At 37.1% G+C, this 27,000-nt stretch overlaps 1 protein-coding gene and 1 long non-coding RNA gene across 4 annotated transcripts in view; one reads left to right on the top strand and one right to left on the bottom strand.

Annotated features, from left to right (window-relative positions):
* The window catches only part of RIN2 (Ras and Rab interactor 2), a 233,937-nt gene extending 216,709 nt beyond the window's left edge, over positions 1–17,228 (top strand). For all 3 annotated transcript variants that reach the window (XM_074287754.1, XM_074287755.1, XM_074287756.1), the window contains 4 exons: positions 1,635–1,940; positions 4,423–4,554; positions 8,923–9,086; positions 15,389–17,228. In XM_074287754.1, the coding sequence (XP_074143855.1) occupies positions 1,635–1,940; positions 4,423–4,554; positions 8,923–9,086; positions 15,389–15,715 (929 nt within the window). In that variant the 3' untranslated portion in view covers positions 15,716–17,228. The remainder of the gene's footprint in view (positions 1–1,634; positions 1,941–4,422; positions 4,555–8,922; positions 9,087–15,388) is intronic.
* Positions 9,491–15,213, bottom strand: LOC141555132 (uncharacterized). The gene is made up of 3 exons (XR_012486081.1): positions 14,853–15,213; positions 10,515–10,573; positions 9,491–10,382 (listed from the first exon to the last, which is right to left on the bottom strand). It is a non-coding gene; the product is annotated as an uncharacterized LOC141555132 (long non-coding RNA).
* Positions 17,229–27,000: the final 9,772 nt, after the last annotated feature.

The following is a 27,000-nucleotide window of genomic DNA, read 5'->3' as shown; positions in this document are numbered from 1 at the left end:
TACAGATTTGGAAAACCTAAACTCAGAAAGATTAGGCAAATTGGACCAATTCAGATTCTTGACCTAGAATTCAAACTTCAATTCTTCTCTGATTAAAAAGTCAAGGGTTCTTTCCTTTTCCCCATTCTTACTCAGTTTACATCATCAAGGACCTACTATGCTTGTCAGGTACTATGCTGGACACTGCATGAGCTAGGAAATAAACAGTCCTGTCAGCAAGGATGATACATGCTATTAAGGGAAAACACAAGTAAGTACAAAAAGGATGTAGCCACAGTATTTTGATTTTTCCTCTTGTAGTTAAGGAGAAGAAGGGCTAACAACTGAGGCTGCTTGTATCTGTTTCCCTAAGTCCTTTTAGACTTAGAAGAATTTATGCACTTGAACCCTAAAAAGAGTTAGGATTAGGTAGCTAAAAGGCACAGAGGATAGAGCACCGACCCTGCAGTCAAGAGAACCTGAGTTCAAATCCAATTTCAGACACAAAACACTTATTAGCTGTGTGAACCTGGGCAAGTCACTTGACCCCAGTTACCTTGAATTAGGATTACATGAGGCAGATAGGAAGAATGAAAGCATTTAAGGCATAGCAGTGGGAGATGAAAAAAGCAAGTTTAGGGAAGTTTAGCTAGAACACAAAGTGTATGAAGTGAGATAACATGAAATAAGCATGGAAAACTGGCCGGAGCTAGATTTATCAAGGGCTTTATATAGCCAAAAAAAAAAAAAAAGGTTGAATTGGTGTGGGGGAAAAGTGGAAGCAGAGATACCACGAGGGTGGCTGCCTAGTGATAATAAGCACTGAGACTGAGGAGGAGATGGATGAATAGAGATGTTTTAGAGGGAGAATTGTAGAAATTGACAAATGACTTGTTATGATGACATCTCTCTCTTTATTTTTTCTTCAAGCTACTTTTTTTAATAATATATAGGTTTCCTCTTCTAATTATCTGTGGTTTTAATACTATCATTCTGCTGCCTGAATGAGAGCATTATTTTATGGTCATAATCTGTTGTTAAAAAGTTTCATGGATAGGGTACAGTTTTTTCCAAATAAGCAATGTTATAACTATATGAATAGTTATCCAAATAGTACCATATGATTTTTATAGTCTTAATAGTAAATACAGTTATATTGCATTAATGAGATTGTGAAAAAAGTACTATGTGAAGTTATGGGATATGCATGAACTCTGAGAAGTTCATGAGAGAAGACAAAAAAATTATCAGTTTGTGATTAGCTGTAAACAGAATACACCCCACCCAAACATATCTTTATCTTATATGCATATAGTATAATGCAAGGTCCAAATGCATCTATTTTCATCCTTCATTTTACTCTGAAAAAAAAAAAAAAAAAATATATATATATATATATATGGGTGTCAAAATGGATAGAGAATACTAGCACTAGAGTCAGGAGAGCCAAACTCACATTTGGTCTTAGACACTTAACAGCTATGTGAGCCTGTAGCCTCCTGTTAGTCTACTAACAAATATCATATAAAATTGTTTAGTCCCTACCTGTTAATGGGAAAAGTTTCTACTTTCCTTGTTAGAGTCTTATGTGTCATCCCTTTTTGAGACATTTAAAAACTGTGTAACTGATTTTCTCTTTGCATTTCCTTCTACAGATGTCGTGTTGGAGAAAGCCATGCACAAATGTATTTTGAAACCTTTGAAGAGCCATGTTGAAGCCATGCTGAAAGATTTCCATACTGCTGATGGCTCATGGAAACAGTTAAAAGAGAACCTGCAGCTGGTCAGACAGAGGAGCCCTCAGGACCTGGGTGTGTTTGCTCCAACTCCAGATTTTGTGGATGTTGAAAAGATCAAGGTCAAATTCATGACCATGCAGAAGATGTATTCTCCTGAAAAGAAAGTCATGCTGTTGCTGAGAGTCTGTAAACTAATTTACACAGTCATGGAGAATAACTCAGGTGAGGACTATCCAGAGATCAAAGCAACATCATTTCCAAAATGTGCCTTATTAAAAGGTTTTGTTGAATGAGCATTTAAAAAAAATTATTAAAAATCATGTATCTTGCTATTCATAGAAATGAGCTACAGATATATTTCATAGGAAATAATGAACTTGAGGGAAAGAACCTGAAACATTTGTTTCTTGGCTGATTCTCTTTGTGGTAAAATAACTAGATATCTTCTCTGAATACAAAGTTGGAAAAATGAAAAAAAAAATTTTCCAATACTTTGGGCCTAGAAACAGCCACATTTCATTTAACTTATTAGTAAAGATGAATAAAGAAAGCCATGTCTCTCCAATTATATACATCACATCATTCTGAATATCATTTTAAACTCCTACATAGTGAAGTTGCTTTAAGCAGAAGGAACAGGGGAAGTATATAGCAAGGTAGGTACTGTAACAATCAGAAAGCATACAGATGAGGAATTTGAGCTAGCCTTAAAGGAAGAAGTTTTTTAATTGTGGAGACTTAACAGTTCAATTTGACTAGGGAAGAGTGTATTTTAGTCATGGAGAATAGCTTTTGTTAGTCATGGAGGTATTGTTAAATGATTTACAGGGGTCTCATATGATCTTCATAACTACTCTGGGAGATAGGTGCTATTATCTTTACCATTTTATATATGAGAAAACATATGAGGCAAACAGAGGTTAACTGACTTCCCCAGGATCACAGTTAGTAGGCATCTGAGGCTGGATTTGAACTCAGTTCTTCCAGCCTCAAGACTCATAAGGAGGTACTTTAGACTTAGAGAGGTGAAGTAATTTTAATATAATCACACAACTAGTAAGTATCCTATATGTAATTTGAATCCAAGTCTTCCTGACTCTTAGATCAACCAGTTTGGTTGGTGGAAGGAAATAAAAAAGCTGGAAAAGGTAGATTCTATTCAGATTATAGAGAATCTAAAACACCAATTTGAGGAGTCTGCATTTTATACTCTAGGCAATACAGATGCATTTAAGGGCTTGATTTGGTTTTAGCAGAGGAATAATATGATCAGATCTATGACTTAGGAAGACTTGATCATCTTATTGTCAGTGAAATCAAAAGACCAAGAAAGGGATAATCTGAACCTAAACTAAGGTGATAGCCTCGGAAGTGAGAAAAGAAAAAGAAATGAATAGGAGAGGTGTTTTAGAGACAAAAGGGGAAAGACTTGACAACTGATTGAATATGAGGAATGAGAGAAAGGGGTTGTTCTGAGGTTACAAATCTATGTCACTGGAATGCTAGTGGTTTGAAAGAAGATGAGATTAGGGGAGGAAAATGAAAAGTCCATTTTAAGACAAGTTAGTGTGGGAAAGCTGATAGAACATACAGTTATAGATGTCCAGCAGACAGTTAGCATTATAGATATATAGATTTGGGAGCCATCATTCAATTACTATTGAATGCATCAGAGCATATGCCATTGTCAAGAGAGAAAATATACAGAAAAGAGTTAAGAATTCAGCATGAAGGGCAGGGAACACACACTTATGAGATGGTAAATGAATGATGTTCTCTTAAAAGAGACAGATAAATTAGGTATGAAGAAAATCGGGAAAAAAAAGTCATGTCATAAAAGTCAAGGAAAGAGTATAGAGGAGGAAAAGGAAGATCAGTACTATCAAACCACCCCATCTACTACACCAAAATGTCTCTCTAGTATTAGATATTAATAAAATTTTGTGATATGAGATCTTCTAAAGAAAAGAATGATAAGATTCAAATCAAATGTATAAACAAAGGCATATTGGTGCATTAGAAGGAACAGTGTATTTGGAGTCAGAATGGATTCAGATCCATATTCTGCCATTTGTAACTTTGTAACCTTGAGCTTTGGTTTTCTCATCTTTAAAATGTGGGAGTTGATTTAGATCACTCTTTGGTTCTCTTTAATTTAACATATTTATGTAATATTTAACTGTGTTCAAGGCACTATTGAAAATGTCTGAGCCCACAGAAATAGAACCCTCTTTTATATACAGAAAGTGCCTTCAATTATGTTTTCTATCATAGAAAATATTCTCTTTGAGAGAATTAAATTAGTCCAGAAAACTGAATTTCAATTGAGATTCCTAGAAGGGGAAAACGCATTTTTATTTTTTTTTATTCATTTGTAGAAATTCATGGAGAAACTTGTGGTATGGGATTGCAATAGAAGATGATAGGAATATGGACTATGTGTGTACATTATGCATGCGTGTGTGCATTATGCATGCGTGTGTGTGTGTGTGTGTGTGTTGGGGGATATGTGGGGAAGGGGATATGTGTGTGGATGTAATAGTCCTGGAGAATTTTAGAAACAAACCCACCACCACATACATAAATGGTATCTTTTCCCAAAATGACATTAGCCTATTAAAAGCAGTATACAGCATATACATTTTGAGAGGGAAAAAATGACCGTTAGCAATGATTTTCTCTTTGTCTTCCTTCTTTATCCTAGGGAGGATGTATGGTGCAGATGACTTCTTGCCAGTGTTGACCTATGTAATAGCACAATGTGACATGCTTGAACTGGATACAGAAATTGAGTACATGATGGAGTTGTTAGATCCATCATTGTTGCATGGAGAAGGTAAAAACTTGTTCATGAAAACATTTGGAATGCTCCTTAAGTCATGATAACTTACTATATTTTGTTTTTAGAAAAAATAATCCACAGAAAATCAGCCAATGAAAGAGTTTGAGATGAGGAAAAAATTAGGATCATCTTTTAGTGCACAAGTATTTTTTTTTTTCATGAACCCTTTTATTAATCTGAAGCCTATATATATATATTTTACAATACTTTTTTATGTTTTTAAATGTCTAAAATAAAATACATAGTATTATAAAGCAAACCAATTATAGTGAAATAGAACTATCAAAATATTTTTTTAAAACACATTCACATATCCCAGGTTAAGAACCTTTGCTTTAGAGGAAATCACTTATTTCTATCAGGAGAAATATTTCCGGTGGGTTTGTGAAGAAATGAAGAGCCAATTAATTTCTTTTCCTATACTCCCTTCACCCTATCAACAGAACTGGATTCCCACTTGTACACTGATAAGATATCTTACAATTAAAACAGGGACCATTTGAAACTTAAAGGCATTGTAGTAAGTGATCAGAAATTGGGTAGGAACTTTTCCTGTCCCAACCATTTCAGTTCTGTACATGTAACTCAGAACCATACAGTGTTCTCTGTGGTTTTTAAAAGGATTTTATTTGTAATGAGGTTTATTATGGATTAGTTAAGGAAAGAAGGTGACATTCTTTCACAGCAGTCAGGAAATGTGTAACACCAACACTCAACCTTCAAGGGCTACTGAAAATAGACCAGGCCCAAAATGGCCAACAGCCATTTTTGTGATCACTCTTCCCACTCTCCAAAACACAATCACAATTCAAGCAGGTGTAGCTAGAAAATAGCTTTTGATTTTTGGCTTCTGTAGGATTCCTTCCTTCCTACATCCTTCTAATTATTTCACTTCACCCATAGCTAACCCTAAGAGTAGGATGAGAATCAGAAGTCATCCTGTAGTGTTTCAGGCTTAGTAATAAATGTCTTTATTTCCTGTCCCACCAGAGATCCAGCTAATAATGATTTTTTTTTCTTCCTCTTGACCTGGCTTTCACCTGTTTCTCCCAACTCTAAATAGCACTTATAACTTTGAAATCAGAAATTCAGTGGTGAGTGATGAAGACATTTCCCCATCACTATTTTTATCTTGACCTCCCTATTTGGACAGGAAAAAGCCATGTGGATTTGTCTCTAGGGATTAAAAGAAATAGACAATAATTTCTATGGTTTCATTTCCTTTCTTCTGCCACTTTCATTGTTATAATACAATGCAAATTAAGGGGTATGGAGTGAGTAGCTCTCAATGTTTGTTTGGCAAGTGAGATTCTTGTGTAGTTGGGGTGTAGGAAAAGATAAAAACGGACTTAAGAAAATTGCCATTCTCTTTTTAAAGAACATTTATATCTTTTATTTGTTTTCCTGTATTCAAATTGGAGGTTAAAGTAATTGGGGGGAAAAAAAAAAGAAAAGTGGAGGATACTTTTACTAAAGTTTATCCTGTTCATTTGGGGGTCTGTCTCTCCCATATTTTCTCCTGGCAATATTTAATTATCTTCCTACCTTTTTGCTACCCTCCCTTGTGCTGTCTCATTCATATTGGTAAAAGTATAGGAGCAGTTAGTTGAAGCCAATGCAGACAGCAAGGTTTCCTTTAAAGTAGAGCCTTGAGCTCAAGGCTTCTGACCACTGGTCATGAATTACTCATCCTAAACTTTATATTGCTAGGTTAAACCTTTCATTAGTTCGTTGGGCAGAGACTACAATTCTTTGCTGCTGACTAAGCATATCTTAACTTTTATTGAAAAAATGTCATGTAAAAAATCCCTTTTAAATGAATTCTAATGTCAGGGTAGTAGTTTTGCTGAAATTATACCGCTTGTTTTTAAGCTAAATAAATTTAGTTTATTTATATTATATTATCTTTCTTTACATCTCAAATATATGTTTTGAAGTTTAAAAAAAACCAAATAATTTTTTGTAAGAAAAGTTCTCTACCCTGATGACCTCCCCAAAATCTAATTCCCCACCAAGATCTAGTTCAATTTTTACCCTCTCCACAAAAGCTTTTCTGGTTATTATAGCCCAAATTCATATATTTCTTCATCTTTTGGATTCCTAAGACTTCCTGTACTATGTGGTCCTTCTAATTCACCCATTGTTCATGGAGCAGTTACTATGTGCTAGTTACTTTAGGAGATAAAGCTCAACTCTGATGTTGCATTTATAAAAGCATCACTTGTGGATGACACTGTGCTAGATTATGGAGAGTGGAGGGAGAAGAAAAATATTTAAATTCCCAACTTCAAAGATCTTTCAACTCAGTGGTGAAAATAAGATGTAGAATTGCTATAAACTTTAGACTGTTACACAAAAGTGATGTATGAAGGCAAAGTGTGTACTCCCCCCACAAAAACAAACAAATAAACCCCGATACAAGGCAGGATGTAATACCAAAAAAATGCATGGTATTGCAAGATTTCAGAGGAATGAGAAATTACTTCTAGCGCAGAGGATCAGAAATGACTTCATGGAAGAGGTGACATTTCAGTTGGGACTTGAGAAGGGGAAATGTTTTGATGGGCAGGCAGAGAAGAAATGAGGAGTATGGTAAGGTTTTAGGGAATAACAAAGGCAAGCAGGAAAGTTTGCTTAAGGAATATGATTAGGACACAGCGTATATACAAGGGAATAGAAAATAAAATGGTGGGATTGTAGGTCAGAGCCACATAGTAACCAGAGACCCTATTTTGACAGAGAGCCTATTTTGTACTAGGCACTGGGGATGCAAAGAAAGGCAAATGACAGTTCTTAAATGATAGACCTTAAAGAGCTTACAATCTAATGGGGGAAACATCAAATAAACTATGCACAAACAAGCTTTATACAAAATGAATTGGAAATAATCAGCAGGAGGAAGGTACTTGAATTAGTGTGGATCTGGAAACATTTCCTGTACAAGGCAGGAACAAGAAGAAACCTTAGAGATCATCTCATCTCTTCATTTTAGAAATTAGGAAATAGACTCAGGAAGTTTAAGTAGCTTACCAAAGTCGTGAAGGTAACAGACAGTAGTCAAGCTGGAATTTGAACCCTGACTCCAGGTTGCCTGACTCCAAATCCACTGCCTCCAATGGAGGTTCTTGAAGGGTAGTACATTTGCAAAGTACAAATAATTTCATTTGGCAGATAACTGAGAACTAGAGAGATTTTGAACAGGACAATCTAATGTGTCTTTGGGAAGATGAATCTGAAATATGTAAGATAAAGCTGGAGGTTGTAGATAATGGAGCCAGGAAGACCATTGTCAAGAAATAGATTATGATAGCATATAATAGGGTAGTGGGAAATGGGAACCGAAAAGAAAGGATAGCTTTGAGAAAGCTTCTGGAGGCAGAATTGATGGGATTTGATGACCAAATTAGGTGTGAGTGGGAAGGAAACAAGAAAGAAAGACCTTAAAAATAGCTGAGGTTTTGAGCCTGGGTTACTATAATAATGGGGCTATCACCAGAATAGGGAAGTCTGGAGTTAATTCAGGGGAAGAAGACTTTTATTTATTTCATGAAATATTTCCCAATTACATTTTTTAACATTCATTTTTAAAAATTTGAGTTCCAAATTATCTCCCTCCCATCTATTCTTTCCCTCCATTTCTTGAGAAGGCAAGCAATATATCAATTATGTGAGATGCAGCACATTTTTCATTAAATACCTACTGATCAAAAACAAACAAACAAACAAAAAAACATAGCACTGAACTTAACATAACAGTACATTGAACAGGCAGAGCATCCTGATAGAACCTAAGAAGATACAGAGTTAAAAGAACACCTTAACCCTGTTGTGATTCTAAGATCAGATCTTGGCAGAGGTCTGCTAGAACCAGCTTCAACTAGATCTTTCAATGTGAACACAGACCAAAGAAATCAGCAAATATCACAAATCAAGGGTTAATTTATTGCTTTGTTGATTTTTAGACTTAATAATGGAGAGAACACAGTCATACAGATTAAACTTAAAATTGTATTGGGAATTTCTGTAGACCCATTGAGTTCAGGTTAGACCAAGTGACTTCTTTAGCTACTTCCAACTCTGAGAATATGATTCCACAACTGGTGAATAAATTATCATTTCTATTTCCAAAACGGGCTCATGTGACCAAAAGAAATGCGTGGTCAGTAGTAATTCTGTTAGGCAATTTCTTTGTGAAACAAGCTCCTGTATATTCCATTTATGTGAATAAAAAGGTTATTGTTAAAGAAATGGCAGAAGGGATCTTGTTTTGATTGCAGTTTATGTATTTTTATCATAGAAAAACTTGAATCATTCCATTACCAAGGTCTCTTTTGAAAAATCATTCATTGCTGTCTTTTACAGGAGGCTATTACTTGACCAGTGCTTATGGAGCACTTTCCTTAATAAAGAATTTCCAGGAGGAACAAGCAGCTCGCCTGCTAAGCTCAGAGACCAGAGACACTCTTAGGCAGTGGCATAAACGGAGAACAACTAATAGAACCATCCCATCTGTTGATGATTTTCAGGTATGGGGCTGATGACGAAGGAAAATACATTGCTTATTTTTCTCTCTCTCTCCTTTTTTTTCTTTTCTTTTCTTTTTTTTTTTACTGAGGCAATTAGGGTTAAGTGACTTGCCCAGGGTCACACAGCCAGGAAGTGTTAAGTGTCTGGGACCAGATTAGAACTTGGGTTCTTCAGGGCTGGTGCTCTACCCACTGCGCCACCTGTCTCTTTTTTTGACCTACTAGGAAGTGGTTGTGTTAAATCAGGACTTGGCTCACACAGTACACTGGAAATTAAATTCCATGTGTTTCCGGCTTTTGTTGAAATGCCCAAGAAGGAAGAAGTATTTTAAGTTATCCTCTCTGCTTGAGTTTCGCTTCTCTCTTTCCTTCTTTGTTAAAAATAAAATACTGGATTTGTTCCACTTAAAAATTAAGTCAAGCTAAGACAGAATTTGGTTCACTTGGGGGGCTAGCTGAAGAGCAAGCTCTCCGAGAGGGAGGGAATGGGTCTCTGAAGGTGTCAGTACCAAAACTTAGTCCTATTGCTGTCCCATCCCTTTGAGCTGGCAGCAGGCTATGATTGCTCATCTTACCTTCCAGCACCTTAGACTAGTTTCCTGATGTGTGGGTGATGTTGGGGAAGTAACAGCTGTGGTAGCAGCTATGATAGGAAATACAACAGGGAATTTCTGTGATACCTTCTTCCCCAGGTTTTCTTACTGTCTCCAATTTAGGACATCCATTATCAAGAACAAACTGGTATCTGGGCTTTGTGAATACTTTAGAAATTTTTATCATAAACATAAACAACAAACTGGTAATCTCCCATTAAAATGGAAGAGAATAATTAATATTAAAAGAAGAGGAAAGGGGAGAATCTACATTTTATTTTAATTTGATATACAGATGTAGACATAATGTACGCATGGTAATTGTATTTTTGAGATTTAGTTTGAATTCTAAAATTCCCCCAGGTGGTGACATTTATATTTACCCCTGTTCCCCTGACCATGGAATGGATCAGAATTTAATGGAAAAATTTTGCCCATTTGTTTCCCTGCCATATCGCCCCACTTTTTTTCATTTCATCCCTCTTAAAATAGCTGAGAGTTCAGTTTTGATCAGAGTTGGCTGTCCTTTAATAGGCTCAATCAGCAAGCTTGACACCAAAATTAACTTCTAGGAAATTTCTTAATAGGCACGTGAATTTGAAAAGGAAGGCTGTGAGTCTTTTCTCCTGTGGGTCATGAAAAGAAATGCTCCCAATGTCTGATGACTTAGACATCCTCAAGATCTTGCAATATGTTCATCTTCCTGGAATTACATATAGTAGGACATATGTCTTTAAAAGGGAAGAACAGAGATATTGAGCAAAGTTCCCTTTCCCCAGCTCCTTCCCTCTTCCTCCACCCCCAATGTGTATTCCGTGCCTTTACTGCTACTCACATTATTTGTTTCTTCCCAATAATTGTATATCTTCATCAAACAGAAACTGAAGAGCTCACCTTTTTAAAAAAAAAAAAAATCTTTAGCTTTGGAAAGCCAAATATGATTGCAGATTGAAGCTTTAGATTTAAAATGAACATTCTGATTATTTTTAACTTGCTCAGCAAGGAAAAAATTCAATACAAAAACAGTTTAGAACCTCTAAACTGTTACTAAATTGTTATGTTAACAATTGGCCTGTGTGATAGTAAAATTTTTTTCTAAATTTCTCTCTAATTTGACTGATGATGAAAATGACTAATAAAGGAATCCCCTTGCCCGATGCAAGTTCACAAACTCTGTAATTTATAGTCTTAATTACTTGAGGCACTCAAGTCATAAAGTTAGTGTTGATCAGAAGTGAGACTCAAGTCCAAGTCAAAGACCAGCTTTACAGATGCTTTGGCATGCCATGTATGTGTTAGATCATGATATATATTTTTCAAAAAACTCTCACAAATGTTATCTCATTTGAACCTGACAACAAGGCTATAGTGTTATTGTTCTGGTTTTACAGATGTGATAACTGAGAAATTGAAAGCTTTTTTTTTTTCTTTTTTTGAAATTGAAAGCTTTAAGATTTAAAGTACCAGTACTTATGGCAGCTAAATGGCATAATAAATAGAGCCCTGGAGTCAGGGGGACCTGAGTTCAACTGTGACTTCAAACATTTAACCCTCACTAGGTGTGTGATCTTGGACTAGTCACTTGACCCCAACTGACTCACCAAAAAAAAAAAAAAAGAGTCCCAGGACTAGAAATTTGTGAAAACTGAGATGCAAATTTAGTTCTTTTGCCCCATTCTTACCTGTCCAAGTTATCCTATTTAATAATAGCATACAGCAGAAATTGCTTCTAACTAGGCTTATTGCATTTTTCTTTTTTCTTGTGTGAAAAGCACCATCAGCTGTGTAGAATCAACCACATAGTCTTCTTCTTCAGACTTGGTTTATATTACATATGTAGCCATCTGGAGGCTCCCAATCACCACAGCCCAATACCCCATCCTATAATAATTTGCCTTCAATAAAAATTATAAAAGTGTGTGTGTGTGTGTGTGTGTGTGTGTGTGTGTGTGTGTGTACCCAGAAGGCTTATTTTTCTTAAAATATATTTGTCTATATTCTATTAATCAGTTTTGAAAATTTAGAAATAATTTATTTCATACCCTCTTAGGATCCCAGGAAGTTGAAGGGGTAAAAAAAAATTTTTAATAAAAAATATATACACACACATATATGGATATATGTTAGTTTAGTAAATAATATTTGTCAAAACACAAAATTGAAATAAATTTCGAATATATGATAATGTGGTATTAAATCTCCAAACTTGATTTGTGTGCATTCACTGCTGAAAAAAACTAATAGTAGGAGTGGGGATTTAAAAGACATTTTGTAATAAGAATCAAAGGAGAGAGAATATGTGCTCAATTTGTTGAGATGTTTCAAAGCTCTAATTATGTTTGACAATTTGCCAATAATCATTATTGCTGATGTGTGTGGGAGGATTGAAAACAAAGCATTGGGTGTAAGTGTGAAAAGAGCATGCATGTGTATTGTGAAGAGACATTTTGACAGTAGTACTGATCTTCTTTGTTCCTTAGATGGTACTTTAGGCCATAATATACAAAAAGTAAAAATGTATTTCTTCAGATCCCCATTTGAATTTGAGGAAGCAAAATTAAAAAAAAAAAAAAAAAAGCAACAGCAACATAAGAATAGGTTCTCGGGCCTATAATTTGGGTACCAGTTATCTGACAATATCGGACAATATCTGTCAAACAATAAGTAAGGAGGTCAGTGTCAAACAGAGCCTTGAAATGGCTCACTGCATTTACTGATTCTATTTGTAAATTAAGATTTTGATATGAAAAAATCATGACTTAAAGCCTTGACTGTTCCCAGAATTATTTCCTTCTAGTGAAATATTTTCTCTATCCAGACACTGAAATTCCAAAAAAGCACTGCTTACTAGGAGAAGGAATGTGCTGGAACTCTATCTTTCCAGAAATCAGCAAGAGTCAGGATCACTAAACGTCTTTATTCTAGATCTTTACCTTCGCCTCCAACGCCCGGTCACGAGTGCAAGTGAGCTTGAGTTCCACCACCCAAGTTTCTCTTGCTCCTCCCACACACGTCACTTCCCCCTCTTTGTCCCACCAATCAAGTCAGCACAGAACAGCTGGGGAGGGTCAACCTTAAACAAGTTAATAGGGAACCGTCCAATTGGCAATTAGTCTCACGTGCTTCATCATCCAAGTGCATTGCTCAGTTCTAGCCCTTTACATCTCCCGCTTTCTTTTGTTTTAGACCACAGGAGGTCGCGCCATCCCTGACTTTTCAGGGAGATGAGAACCCCAAAAAGGACGTGATCACGCCCCCCCTGACTTCTCAGGAGGGGAGATGAAAAGCCAAGCACATACACCAAATGTCTGAACCTGCGGTTCCTCTCGTACTGAGCAGGATTACTATGGCGACAACCTATCGTCACGCTTAGGGGGGATTCTGACTTAGAGGCGTTCAGTCATAATCCCCCCTAAGCGTGACGATAGGTTGTCGCCATAGTAATCCTGCTCAGTACGAGAGGAACCGCAGGTTCAGACATTTGGTGTATGTGCTTGGCTGAGGCCCAATGGAGTCCTCTGTTGCATTTTGGACATGGGGTTTTGGGTCTTGTTCTCCCAGCCTGTCTCCTCACTCTGTCTCTGTGCCAACATTGAGCTTTCAAATGGCCTACTTTACTGCATTGAAAGCATTGACGAGTCTCTCGGGAAACCCCTTGCCAAAAGGGATCCTGTCTCCCCATGTTGGGATCTTGGGAAGTCTGCACCATAGCCTGGCTATAAAAGGTATTTGTGCCCATTGCGGCACAGCGTCTTATGATCTCCTCTAAAGGAGCATCCTTACGTAGTCCTAGTATAATCCTTCTACAAACCTCATTGGCATTGTCTCTAGCAAGTTGCCTCACCAAAGTGTCTGTTACTTCATTTTCACCATTTGCCTGTATGACAGCTGTCTGCAAACGTGCCACAAAATCAGCAAAAGGTTCATTTGGTCCCTGTACAATTTTTGTGTAGGTCTCACCCTTGTAGTTTTTACTGGGGAGAGAAGCCCATGCTTTGATAGCAGCAGCAGAAATTTGCTCAAATGCTGTTATGGAGTAATTAATCTGTACCAAAGCGTCTGCATAAGAACCTATACCCATTAGTAGGTCATAGGTGATGGAAGTATTAGCTGCATTTTGACTATTTTGTTGGGCTTGAATTCTACAGAGCTCAGTAAATTCAGAAAGCCACAACAAATTTTGTCCAGGTTCTAAGCACACTTTTGCAATGACTTTCCAGTCACTAGGGGTTAAGGTTTCATAAGCCAAATTGTGTATTAACATTTTAACATAATCTGATGTAGCCCCAAAGACAGTGCAAGATTTTTTCAGGTTTTTAAGGACATCCATATTAAAAGGAGCATATCTTCTACTCTCTTGACCTGCAGAATTACGCTGTTGAATCACGGGAAAAATTTGAAGTTTGAAATCATTATCTACTTCTTTTCCATTTTCAATTGCTTCAATAAGCCCTCTTTCTAATCTAGTTACAGGAGTGGGCAGTTGTTGGGAGGGGGGGCTCTGTGTGGGAGGAGGGGGGGGCGCTGATGAGGTCACCGCCCCTCCTACTACTCCTCCTCCCTCCGTCCCTGAAGGTGGAGTGGATGTGGGCTGATCAATAATCTGCTCTCTAGGTGGGGTTGAAATTTCTTCAGGACAATCAGAGTCTACACCCTCAGATTCCTCATTCAAATCCCCTTGCCCTCTGGCAATGTCCTGAGTTTGCCTATCTTCTATCTTTTGTTCCTCACGCTTCCTTCTCTGAGCCTTTTTAGAACTCTTCCTTCTTCTAAACTCTTCTTGATAGCTTAAGTCTAATAGAATCAAGTTGTATAGGTAAAATACCTCTGGGAAAATTTGACAATTCCCATTTTTTGAGTAAAATTCTTTCATTTCAAGTCCCACTAGCTTCCATTTATCTATACGTAGTTTTTCTTCATTTAAGAACCAAGGGGACGTGCGAATCAATGAGTGTATGAGATTATTCATTTGTGGGATGGGAACAAGTAAACTTTTCTCATCAATTATCTTAATTATATCCTCTATAGCATTGCTAGATGAGGCAGGGGCTGGGGTTGGAGCAGGGTCAGCTGAGGCCCAGGATTTACCTAACATCTGCCCCATCTCAGTTACTAGAGATTGCTGATTTAGTCCTTAACAAGGTAAGTTCCTTATTTCTATTAGAATACTCACCTAATCTCCTGGTCACAGGAGGACTTCGGTGGAAGTAGGGTGCCAGCCCCACGTTGGGCGCCAAATGCTGGAACTCTATCTTTCCAGAAATCAGCAAGAGTCAGGATCACTAAACGTCTTTATTCTAGATCTTTACCTTCGCCTCCAACGCCCGGTCACGAGTGCAAGTGAGCTTGAGTTCCACCACCCAAGTTTCTCTTGCTCCTCCCACACACGTCACTTCCCCCTCTTTGTCCCACCAATCAAGTCAGCACAGAACAGCTGGGGAGGGTCAACCTTAAACAAGTTAATAGGGAACCGTCCAATTGGCAATTAGTCTCACGTGCTTCATCATCCAAGTGCATTGCTCAGTTCTAGCCCTTTACATCAATGTCTCAGGCACATCTTGGCAAATTCAAATTCATTTCACTCACATCCCATAATGTAGTTTAGTCTTATAATTAACGACTGCTTCATACAATTTGAACCAAGAAAATGGGCTATCAGTATTCTATGTGCTGATTTTGTTTCTGGTTATGTGTTTTTTCATGCTACAGAATTACCTCAGAGTTGCCTTCCAAGAGGTTAACAGTGGTTGCACAGGAAAGACCTTATTGGTGAGGCCCTATATTACTACTGAGGATGTGTGTCAACTCTGTGCTGAAAAGTTTAAAGTAGAGGACCCTGAGGAATACAGCCTCTTTCTTTTTGTTGACGAAACTTGGCAACAGCTGGCAGAAGACACTTACCCCCAGAAAATCAAGGCTGAACTGCACAGTCGGCCACAACCTCACGTCTTCCATTTTGTCTACAAGAGAATCAAGAGTGATCCATATGGAGTCATTTTCCCCAACAATGAAGAAGAAAACATCTCCACGTCATAGAGAGGCACTGGGTTCTTCCCAGTAATACACAGGAGCTATTGTTGGGAGTGTCACTTTCTTGGCAGCCACGTACCTAAGGTTGAAAAAGGCAGGCTTCTTTGCTCAATGGCCAAGCTGTGAGTAGTGCTTATTATGAATATGCATATAGCAAGAGTGGCTGTGATTACCTTCAGCCAACTGTGTCCAAGCAAAGCAAGCTGAATTTCTTGGAATGTTAGGATTTCTCCTTCAGTGTCCTTCAGACACTTGATTATTACAGCATCCTAAGGTCTATTTTCTATCTACCCTTTAGACAGGTTTATTTTGATTTAAGCATATGTATATATGCTGGACAAACTTGTTTAGGCTAGTATTCTCTTGATTTCACCAGCAGGTGTTTGACAAGACTGTCCGATGCAGTGCATCAATTAACTCACAGTTCTATGGATGGTTGCATCATCCTTTCCTACAACTAATTTTTTTTTTTTTTTTATAAAAAGCCTCTGTTTTTATATTTCATAGAAATTTTTATAGCAGTTGCAGGTAAACTGTCAGGGTTGGTTTTTAAAATATTTTTGTAACTATAAAATATTCTATAATTATGCATGTGATTTTTAACATTTAATATACAAAAATAAATCTCTTGCTGGTTTTAGAGTATGGCATTAAGAAATCCCTCTTTTCTGTAACTGGACATTTGGACAATTTTTTAAATGAGAGACTGCTGGGTTTAAAAACTTGTATCACTGACACTGGCCTCAATGCATGTAGATAAGTCTGATGTACTGTTATCTTGAGTTTTGTTCATGCACAATGTATTTTGTTTTCGTTTTTTTTAATCAACAAATGATGCTGGGAATAATGGAAGAACTGAATGTAGAGAAAGGAAGAGGGAGAATGTATAGAACATGACCTAGGAATGAATGTTAGTCTGCTGGTTCAGACTTTTTACAGAATGTGGGGGGAGGAGATGGAAGGAATCACGTCTGCTTAAAGTACTGTAAATATGCATTGTGATTTGGCAATATCTGTCTCGAATGTGATTTACTTTCATAAAGTCTTCAAAAACCAACCAAGAAAATCAATGATAACACTAATACCCTCTCTCAATAAATCAAAGCTAACAGCATCAGACTGTTCTGAATTAAAAACAAGGATGTGTAATGATTGATGCTGTTTAGGGAGAAAGGGCTATCCAGAAAGCCATTGAAAAATGCCTTTTAATTACAGAAATGTACATTGAAATTAAATTTACATGGGATTGTTAAGACCTGTTTAAGAGTGCTAGTAAATTATGGTTCTTCTGTCAGTGGATAAATCCAGGCAATTACAAGAACACAGCTCTGCTACATGTAAAGATGTGTAGTTATCCCTTACTTGGAAGGATCTGTATCTTTTTTTTTTTGTTTGTTTGTGGTTTTTTTTGCATTGGTTTTGTCACATATCTGAAACCCCCAACACATTGTGTTGTATTCCCTTATGTAAATGATAAAGAATGGATTTTGCACATAATACATTTTAATACTATATAATAGACATGTGTGAAAAATTTTTTTTAATAATTCTGTTGGTTTGCTTCATTTTCTTCATTAATATTCCATAACTATGCACAGTACAAATATAACATATTCAATATTTGTGGTTAGAAAATACATGAAGAATGTATATATGTAGGAGAATTACTAATATGTAGAATGAACAAATATAAGAAAAACTCATGATATGAAAGGATTTATAATTTTATTCATTGCTTCACTTTCCTTTGTTATAGAAAATCATGATTAATCAAAACACAGTATACAGTAAGAAGCAGTGTTCCATAGTGAAGTGAGAGCTAGCTAGCTTTAAAGTCTGGGAGTTCTGGGGCCAAGTCATTTCTCTGACATTTTGACTTTTGCCAAGAAACCATAGACAAATCACTCAATCGCACTACTTCAGGCACCTCTCTACATTATGAATGAGTTGCTAGTCTGTAACAATGGAAGGACATTGGGATACGTGTTCAGAAGGGCTTTTTTCCCCCCTCTATACCAATTAATGTCTCCATCCCCTGAACTATTCATAATTAATATTTAACAAGTTAAATGAAAATCCTAATCCCCAAGTCTTGAACCAATATTTTTTTCCCCCTGAGGCTTGGGTTAAGTGACTTGCCCAGGGTCACATATCTAGGAAGTGTTAAGTGTCTGAGACCAGATTTTCCTCCTGAATTCAAGGCTGGTGTACTATCCACTGCACCACCTAGCTGCCCCTTGAACCAATATTATTCTATTAAGTGCTTTGGGGGGGGGGGAACAACAACATGGTGTCCCCCCAAAAAAATCTTAGTGTAGTTTTAAAATTTGAGTATTAATAACTCGAAATTGCTCTAAAGTTTTGGGATACTCTGTATATGTGAAATTTAGATCTTTCATTAGAGATTTCAGCATTGAGCTGCCCTCTTCTGGACAAGTAAGAAATGAACAGAACATTTTAAAATCAAATTCTGGAAACATTCACTAACATAAAGAAAGTGAGGAAGTGGACTCACAGAATATTAGAACATAGAATATTTGAAAGGAATTTGCCTTTGTTTTCTTATTTGTATTCCCATTTTAAAATTAAGAAAGCAAAGGTGACATACCCTGTCTCGAAGATAGCAATTAATCAATAACTAGCTAGTGAATTTTAAGACTTGACCTGAAGAATTTTAGATAATAGAATATAACAAATCAAAACGGGAGAACATGATGTGAGCAGAAGAAAACATCACAAGATTATTCTTTGATCTGTCATTGAGCAATGTTTCCTTTTTTAAATTACAACATGTGTCTCCACTTTTTCCCCATGCAGACATTTCTCACTTCTCAAATTGTCAGGAAACAGGCTTCAGTAAAATTTGGAAGGGATAAAAAGATAGTAAAAAATATACATGTAGGGTGGAGGAAAGGGATGAATCACTGAATATTAAAATGTTATGAGATTTGGACACAGACCAAAAGACTTTTTTGATACCACGTACACTGATAAAACTATCCAAGATCCAGAAGTTTAAAAATAATTCTAACAACTGATTAAAACAATTTAGTATCCATATGAAAGTTAATACTCCGGACAAGAAAACAAAGTGAGGAAATGTAAATGGTAACTGTTTTCATTGATTAAAAATACTAACTTGTTTTTTTTTTTCAAGCTCATGACTTTTTTTTTTTTTTTGTACACATGATTACAAGAAAGGATGGAATAATAAGCATTTTATTAAGTGCCTTTTATGTACCAAGTGCTTTCTTTACAAATACCTCATTTGATCTTTGACAACCCTTAGAGGCAAAGGTTATTATTTTACAGTTGAGGAAATTGAGGCCCACAGAAATAATAAATGTCTAAGACCTGATATGAATATAGGTCTTCCTGTCTCCAGGCTCAGTGCCCTATCTATTGTACAAATGACTTTTCTTCAGGATTAATTACTAAACTTTAGAGCCTTGGCTAGCTCCCCCAAAAAATGTCCTAAAAGAACTTTTGATAGAAATCGTCTAAAATTTTAGACATCAAATATAGTTTATGCTGCTTAATATTTAATATAAGTGTTTGCCTACAGCAAATATGCATATGAAGATATAGAAAGAAAAAAATAACTTTATATGTCATGTTAAAAGTTAAACTCCTAGACATTTTAGACAATCAAAAATGAATGTCAATTGTTTGAGACATAGGAAAATTCCAGTAGTTTGTGGAAAATGAGGAGCAGCTAGGTGGGGCAGTGGATAGAGCACCAGCCCTGAATTCAGGAGGACCCGAGTTCAAATTTGGTCTCAGACACTTAACACTTCCTAGCTGTGTGACTCTGGGCAAGTCACTTAACCCCAGCCTCAAAAAAAAAAAAAAAAAAAAAAAAAAAAACAAAGAAAGAAAATGTACTATAGTACCAGTAGTAACATGGAAATATGTTAGCTGTGAGGTTTTTTCATAAATTAAAAATAATTAGTTTAGAGACATGTGGCTGAAATGTACTTCTTAGAATGTGAGTTTAGATCTGCCTTAGACACTTAATAACTATGTATCACTGAGTAAGCTTCTTTAGTTCTAAAATCCTCAGTTTCCTCATTTGTAAATGAGTGTAATAATATCTACAGCACTTATTTCAAAGAATTATGAAGGTCAAATAATATCATAGAATCTTAGGGAGCTGGAATGTAATGGATCAACCTCCTCATTTTACATATAACCAGGGAGTCAAATAGACTTTCCCAGCTCTGAAAACCTTCCCAATGAATTCTAGGATTTGAAGTCCCTCTTTTCTTGTTATGCTAGACAAGATGAAGAAAGACTTTAGATTGCATGGAGACAGATACTCTGAATCATGCACTCAGCAGCAGACAGACAGCTCTCCTATAAAAGGTGAAATAAAATAAATGATCAAAACTTTGGTTTCCAGATTTAGATTGCAGAATACATCCTTTTCCTAGTCCACGTCTATCATTCCTACAGCTAAACCAAAGTAATTTGACATTCTACTCAGGAGAATTCTGGTCCCATTGGAAAGTGGATGATAATAAGTATGTTTTTTCTCCTTCTGACAACTCATCTTGAAGAGGGAATCCCGAAAGTCTGAAAATCCTTGGAGAAAATCTCCTTCAATTTTGCCTCAATAAGAACCCTGCCCCAAGTCCTTTTTTCCCTTAAATGAATTTAAGGTTTTAACTTCTTGAGGGGAATGAAGCAGGTTGTGGTCCCTTTAAGAAACTGTATTTCCTATTGATTTGTGATTTCTTTCAGATTGATCTGTGATTCCTTTCAGATTCCCAGCCCCTCCTGGCTGAGGCATTTTAGCCCAGGAAGCCAGGGCCTTTGATTCATAACTCCTGGTCAAAAGCACCCCTTTGAATTCCAATAGCCTTGTCCTAGCCCCCAAGCATATCTGAGCCAGCTTCAGCTCTCCCAGCCCCCACTGGTTCTGATCTGCTCTGGTTGTCCCAGCCCCCATTCTGATGATCTGCTTCGCTTTCCCAACCCCCACCAAGACAAGCAATATAATGAGCTTCCATCAACTAAGGTCTTTGCAGATGGACCTTGGCAGTTCCCTTTACTGTCAGGACCTTCTGTCCACTGAGAACTGCATTCTCAGTGCAAAACTCTATTTTCCATAGCTCTGCCCGCTGGAATAATATTCTTTTCCAGTGCCATCCTCTCTTTATCCTCACCTATTTCCCTAACCAGACTTTATGCTTCCAATCCCCATAATAAACCTCTTTTATCAATCTAGGTTTTCGGGTCTGTAAATTCCTTTACAAAGAACCTCTGCACCAACAGAAGGGAGTCCCCAAAACTCCCTACTCTTGCACCAAACTCCCTGACCACCAGAAACCTTTAATTTCATTTTGGTTCTCTAAAATCTAAACCTCATCAATCTCACAAGAAAATAGTAAATTCAGATCCCAAGTAATTAAACCAAATCAACTTCACTCTTCCTAAGAAAGAAGAAATGTATTTTTTTGGGGGGGTAGACTTCAGTCTGTGAGTCATTAACTTTCTTGATTTAATATATTACATAGTAGTGGGAACCATGAGGTTGTCCCAAGGACAGCACACTTTCTTTTTTTCCTTCTTTCAAGACTTTTGGAATTAGCTATTTGTTTTCCTCTACAGAACATAACTCAATAATCTTCAGAGAAAGGGTAAGTATTTTGTGTTCAGAGTTCAAAGATTCTTCAGGTTTGGTTTCAGAGGCCCAGCAAGCATATTTAGAAGAAAAAAAACAAACCAACCTGGTTGGGTGTGGTAGAAACTTGTTGAAATGTTACTCCTCCTTGGGATCTGCAAAAAGTTGAGTAAGTGCTTCAACTTTTCCCTCTCCTCCCTCTGACTACAGATGGCAGAGATTCTATGTGATTCTTGTCTATTATTATGTACAGAAGGGCTATATCAGAAAAGGCTAGTAAATGAAATATGATATACAGAAATAAAGGACAAATCTCTAAATTATTAGTCAATAAGCATTTATTAAATGCCTAATTAGTTACAGGAACTGATTTAAGCTATTAGAGATAGAAAGAAGGCAGAAGACAGTCCTAGGATAGAAGGAATTCTTTCTCTCCACAGCCCCCAGTTAAAATAATCTTATATCTCTGATTTTTATTATTAATTCAAATTGCTAAGTAGCTAGAGATATTAAATATAGATTGGAGATTATTTCCATGAAACTATGCAGAAGTCTTGAGTAGATAAGACTAAGATGATTTAGAGAAAAGTTGGAGGGGGCAGCTAGGTGGTGCAGTGGCTAGAGCACCAGCCTTGAATTCAGGAGGACCTGAGTTCAAATTTGGTCTCAGACACTTAACACTTCCTAGCTGTGTGACCCTGGGCAAGTCACTTAACCCCAGCCTCAGAAAAAGAAAAAAAAAAAAAGAGAGAGAGAAAAGTTGGAAGCTTTTTCTCTGATGCACAGAACCTCAGGCATAAATCATTACTCATTGTTCTTTTCTTCTGAAGTTGAAAGTGTGTTGTGGTCCCTGAGAGGCAAATGAGTAAGAGAGGCATTCACTAAAACAATCAGGCCTCACTAAAAGATTAGTTGAAGCAAGTTGAGGGGTACTCTGAGAAAAAAAAGGCCTTTCCTTTTAGTCTCCACATCTTGTCACACAGCTCTACTTGCTGGTTGCATATAGATATTGAAAATAAAGTACCAGGAAGGAGATTAAGTTATTTCTAGTAATTGACCACCAGGGGAGAACAGGGAGACCGACTGCTAGGTCTGGAGTCAGAGAGACTTATCTTCCTAATGATTCAGATGGAAAAGGAAATGGCAAACTATTCCAGTATTTTTGCCAAGAAAACCCCAAATGGGGTCATGGACTTTTGGACACTACTGAAACAACTGAACAACACTACTCATGGGCAAAGTCACTAAAGTTTGAATCTCTTGTCAAATCCTGTTTCACTACACTGCATTAAAATGAATCATGAAAAACAATTAGTATCAAGTGGAAATGTATGACTTAATTAACATAGCTCTTTAAATAAGAAGCCTTTGTTGTGCATTAAAATAAGACAAATTAATCCAAACAATAGAATTCTGACCTCTTCCTACCATATGTTAGCTAAAGATGCAAAACCTTAGATTTAGATACATATTTGTGAATGACTTCTGGAAGAACTCTAACTAAATTCCCTGTACCTGTTGCAGGTACCACCATCCTCAAATCTTCCAGACTTCTCATTTTAGGTATTACCCTTGATTCTTCACTCATCCATCCTTCACACACATCCCCATATCCAATTAATTGTCAAGCTTTGTCATTTCTACCTTCCTAACATCTCTTTTACGTGCCCCTTCCTCTGACCTTTATTCCATGCTAGTCCAGGCCCTCATTACTTCATGCCTAAACTATTTTAATAGTCTGCTCAGGTCTCTCTCAATTCCAATCCATACTCCATTCATCTAAAAACTGATCTTCATAAAGAATATCTGATCTTTTCATCTTTTCCCTCCACATTCAATAAACTCCAGTGATTCCTTGTTACCTTCGGGAATCAAATCGTCTGCAAGTCTCACAAAGCCCTTTATTACCTGACCCCTTCCTATCTTTCAAATCCTTCTCCCTTTGACATACTCTACATCTAGTGTCACTAGCTCCCCTATTGCTCCTCACATACACCCAGATTGGAGTACTTTCACTGGCTGTCCTGCATACTTGAGACACTGGTCTTCCTCATCTTCATCCCCTAACTTTCCTGGCTTCCTTCAAGCTGAAACCTTACTTTTGGCAAGAAGGCTGCCTTTTGAGACTACCCCAATTTCCTTTATAGATAACTTGTTTGCACAAAGTTTTTGCATGTTATTTGTTATTTCTTCCTTTAGACTGTGCTCTGAGAGTAGAGACCTTTTTAGACTGTTCTTTATACCCAGTACTTCAGTTACTGGAATAATAAACACTTAATAAATGCTTGTTGACTTAATGGGTAATAAATCCATCATGCATATTAAATTCAGTAGCCCACTCTAAAATTGAAGGCTAGCAGGTGAATATATTTTTCCAAAAAGCAAATTAATTTCTACAACTATTTCTTTTCAGTATGTTACTCAATCTTCATTCTTAAATTCTATGACCCTGGGTATCTCCTAAAACTCTACCTGAACCTTTTCTTTTTTCTACATATTTCTGCCTCTCTTGGTGATAACATCAGCTCCCATGGGTTCAACTATCATCTACATACAGATACCTCTAAAATCTATTTAGTTAGTCCTTGTCTCTCTTCTGAGTTCCAGACTCACATCTTCAACTGCTTACTGGACATTTTTAATTCAAAACCTCTTCTTCTGAATCTTCTGATGAGAGATAGTTAAGGAGGAACCCCGTTTTAGTCAGCGCAAATATCGTGACGGCGCAGTGTCCCCTGTAAATGAATTTACAGGCCCGAAAACCTAGATTGATAAAAAGGTTTATTGTAGAAATTTGGAAGTAAAGTTGAAGGTAGAAAGACGCCAGGGCCAAAGGTGGTCGCTGGGCAGGCAGGAACCCTTACATGGCCAGGAGGATACCATATTTTGGGGGAAAGGGCTACTGCAAAAAAGAGAACTCCATTTGGCTCTCTTTATACCTAAAGGGGGCTTATGGGTGATGCCCCAAATTCCTGGCGGGCTTTCAGTTAGCTCAGATCCAGTGGGGGCTGGGAAAACCCAAGCCAGCTCAGATCTGGTGGGGGCTGGGCCCGGATATCATTGGAATTCAAAAGGGTGCTTTTTGATCAGGATTTGTGAATCAAAGGTCAGTCATGGGGGTTGGGGAATCAGAAAGGAATCTTAAAGGGACCTCAACCCCCATCACTTCCTTTTACTGAATGAAAGGATGAAGCTTTGGTAATGAACCTGGATTATTATATATATCATAATCTTCCCAGTAATCTAGGTTGTTTATTACCAAAGTTTCATCTTGGACTCCTCACTCTTACTCTACATATTTATTTAGTTATTAAATCTTGTTTCTATTTTTCCCATATCTCCCCTTCTTTCCAGTCATGCTACTTCAAACCTTCACTTAGAATACTACAATACCCTTTTAACTGGTCTCCCTGCCTCAAATGTCTCTCTGCTTTTATCTTTTCTGTACACAGCTACCAAAATTATGTTCCTTAAGTATTGATTTGATATTATTTTTTGTAAACTCCAGGGACTCTCTTTTTATTTCTATGATCAGATATAAAACCCTCTGGTTGGTATCTAAAGTTCTTCACAACTTTGTCTCTTCCTACATTTCCAATCTTCTAAATCCAACCTACTTGCTTAGCTGTTCCTTATAGACAATACTTAATCTACCATTTTAGGGCGTTGATGCTGACTTCTGCATTCCTGAGATGTTTTCCCTCACTTCTTTGACGTCCCTGGCTTATTTCAAATACCCTCTTCTTGGTGATTCAGGCCAATTCCAATAGACTTATAATGGAGAGCCATCTGCATACAGAGGACTATGAGAACCAAATCTGGATCATAATACAATACTTTCACCTTAGTTGTTGTCCTTGTTTGCTTTTTTTCTTTTTTTTCCCCTTTTTAACCTGATTTTTCTTGTATAACATGATAAATGTGGAAATATGTTTAGAAGAATTGCACATGTTTAACCTATATTGAATTACTTGCTATCTAAAAGGGGAGCATGGTTTATCATGTCAAGACTTATTCTTCTTCTATTCTGGATATTAGCATGTGTAATATCTATTTCTCTCTATCATCTATTTTCTCCATTCTGTCATGGGGACAAACTCAGCTTCTCTCTATTCTTGTGATCTGAGTTGCAATATGCTGGGGCCAAAATCATTTCTTGTTATTTCTCCCTTGTCCACTCTAGCCTGCCCCCTCCATAGTCCATGTGCTCTTCTATCCTACTATTTCACTGTCCTTCCAGAACATTAAAAAAATTTTATCTTATGGATTTTATCATAAACCGTCCATATTCTGGCATTAATGGCAATAGAGCTCCCAGTAGAATGTGTTACATTCCTCATCACTTTTTCTGAGTTTAAATGCTTCACTCATGCTCTTCAAAAAAAACAGGAGAAGGTATACAATCCTCCCTACCATTTCCAGTCCACCCCTTTGCTACTCCGCCATCACTCATTGACTTCTCTTTGAAATTTTACTACATTCATGTAGATTACCTAAGACAAATGTCATCACAGCTATCTACTATTATACAATTCATTTTCCCTCCTTCCTCAAGAGGTGTAATATATGATTCAGTCTTCATTTCAAGCCCCAATACTAGTCTCAGATGCTTTGACTTCACTCTATTTATTTATGCATTTTCTAACACCTCCAGTTCAACTCATGACTTCCATCTTAATTTTAAATCAGCCAACCATAGTTATGGTCACACCTTAGGTTTCTCACTATCATCCATAATTATAATACTTCCAGAATTTTGAACTCTGAAATTCTTTTTTTAATGCGACTTCCTATGTTTCCATTTCTTCATCTGCCTTACTCCTCCTAAATCTACTTTTTATACTCAATTTTATTCCAGCTCCTCTTCTTCCAACATATCCTCCTCTGATAGGGTCTCATTTATCTTTTATTTTTGGAGTCAACTGGGGGTTAAGTGACTATTGTTAGCGGGTTTCTGGGCTGAAGGGTCTTACTAGAAACAGGTATGCACAAACCCATCAGCATGGGAGGTATTACACAAGCACATAGCAATAACACACAGGCTATTAGTGATGACTCTCCCCACAGTCAGTGCAGGCTCAATGTGATGTAACAAACATGAATTGTACATGCAAATAGTGATATAACAACATGGTGTTGTAAAAGATTTCCAGAAGTTCTAGAAGGAGGGTATATAAATAACAGTAACACATATGCCTCCTTTAGCAGCCAAGGGATAGTCTAAAACCAATCTATTGTTCATTGCTTCCCATGTCAGGGAATCCAATGATCCCTGCAAGTTTTTGAAGTCCTGCAACAGTCTTATCATGTCTCAGAGAATCCAATGATTCCTGAGGGTTTTCAAATCCTAAAATAGTTTTATCATGTCTTAGAGAATCCAATGATGCTTGAGGGTTTTGAAGTCCAATGATTTTTTGATGTCCATGAGTCAAATGCCATAACTGCCATGCTCTTTCAGTGATGGGCACAGTCAGCAACCGAGCCACCTGATGTTTCTTGGGTCTTCTCCTTTGTTTCAAGGGTCTGCTCCATCTCTCTCCGATGGAGAAGGTGAATACAACTTGTTGGCACCCATCTGATTCCTTTTCCATCTGTAGAGATAACAAGCAAATCCTCTCCCCCCAGCAATTAACCTATCTGGTCCCTTCCATTCACCACTTTCTGG

This window comes from Sminthopsis crassicaudata, chromosome 2 (genome assembly GCF_048593235.1).
Source record: "Sminthopsis crassicaudata isolate SCR6 chromosome 2, ASM4859323v1, whole genome shotgun sequence".
Taxonomy (NCBI): domain Eukaryota; kingdom Metazoa; phylum Chordata; class Mammalia; order Dasyuromorphia; family Dasyuridae; genus Sminthopsis; species Sminthopsis crassicaudata.
This window is presented reverse-complemented; position numbering and strand designations above follow the sequence as displayed.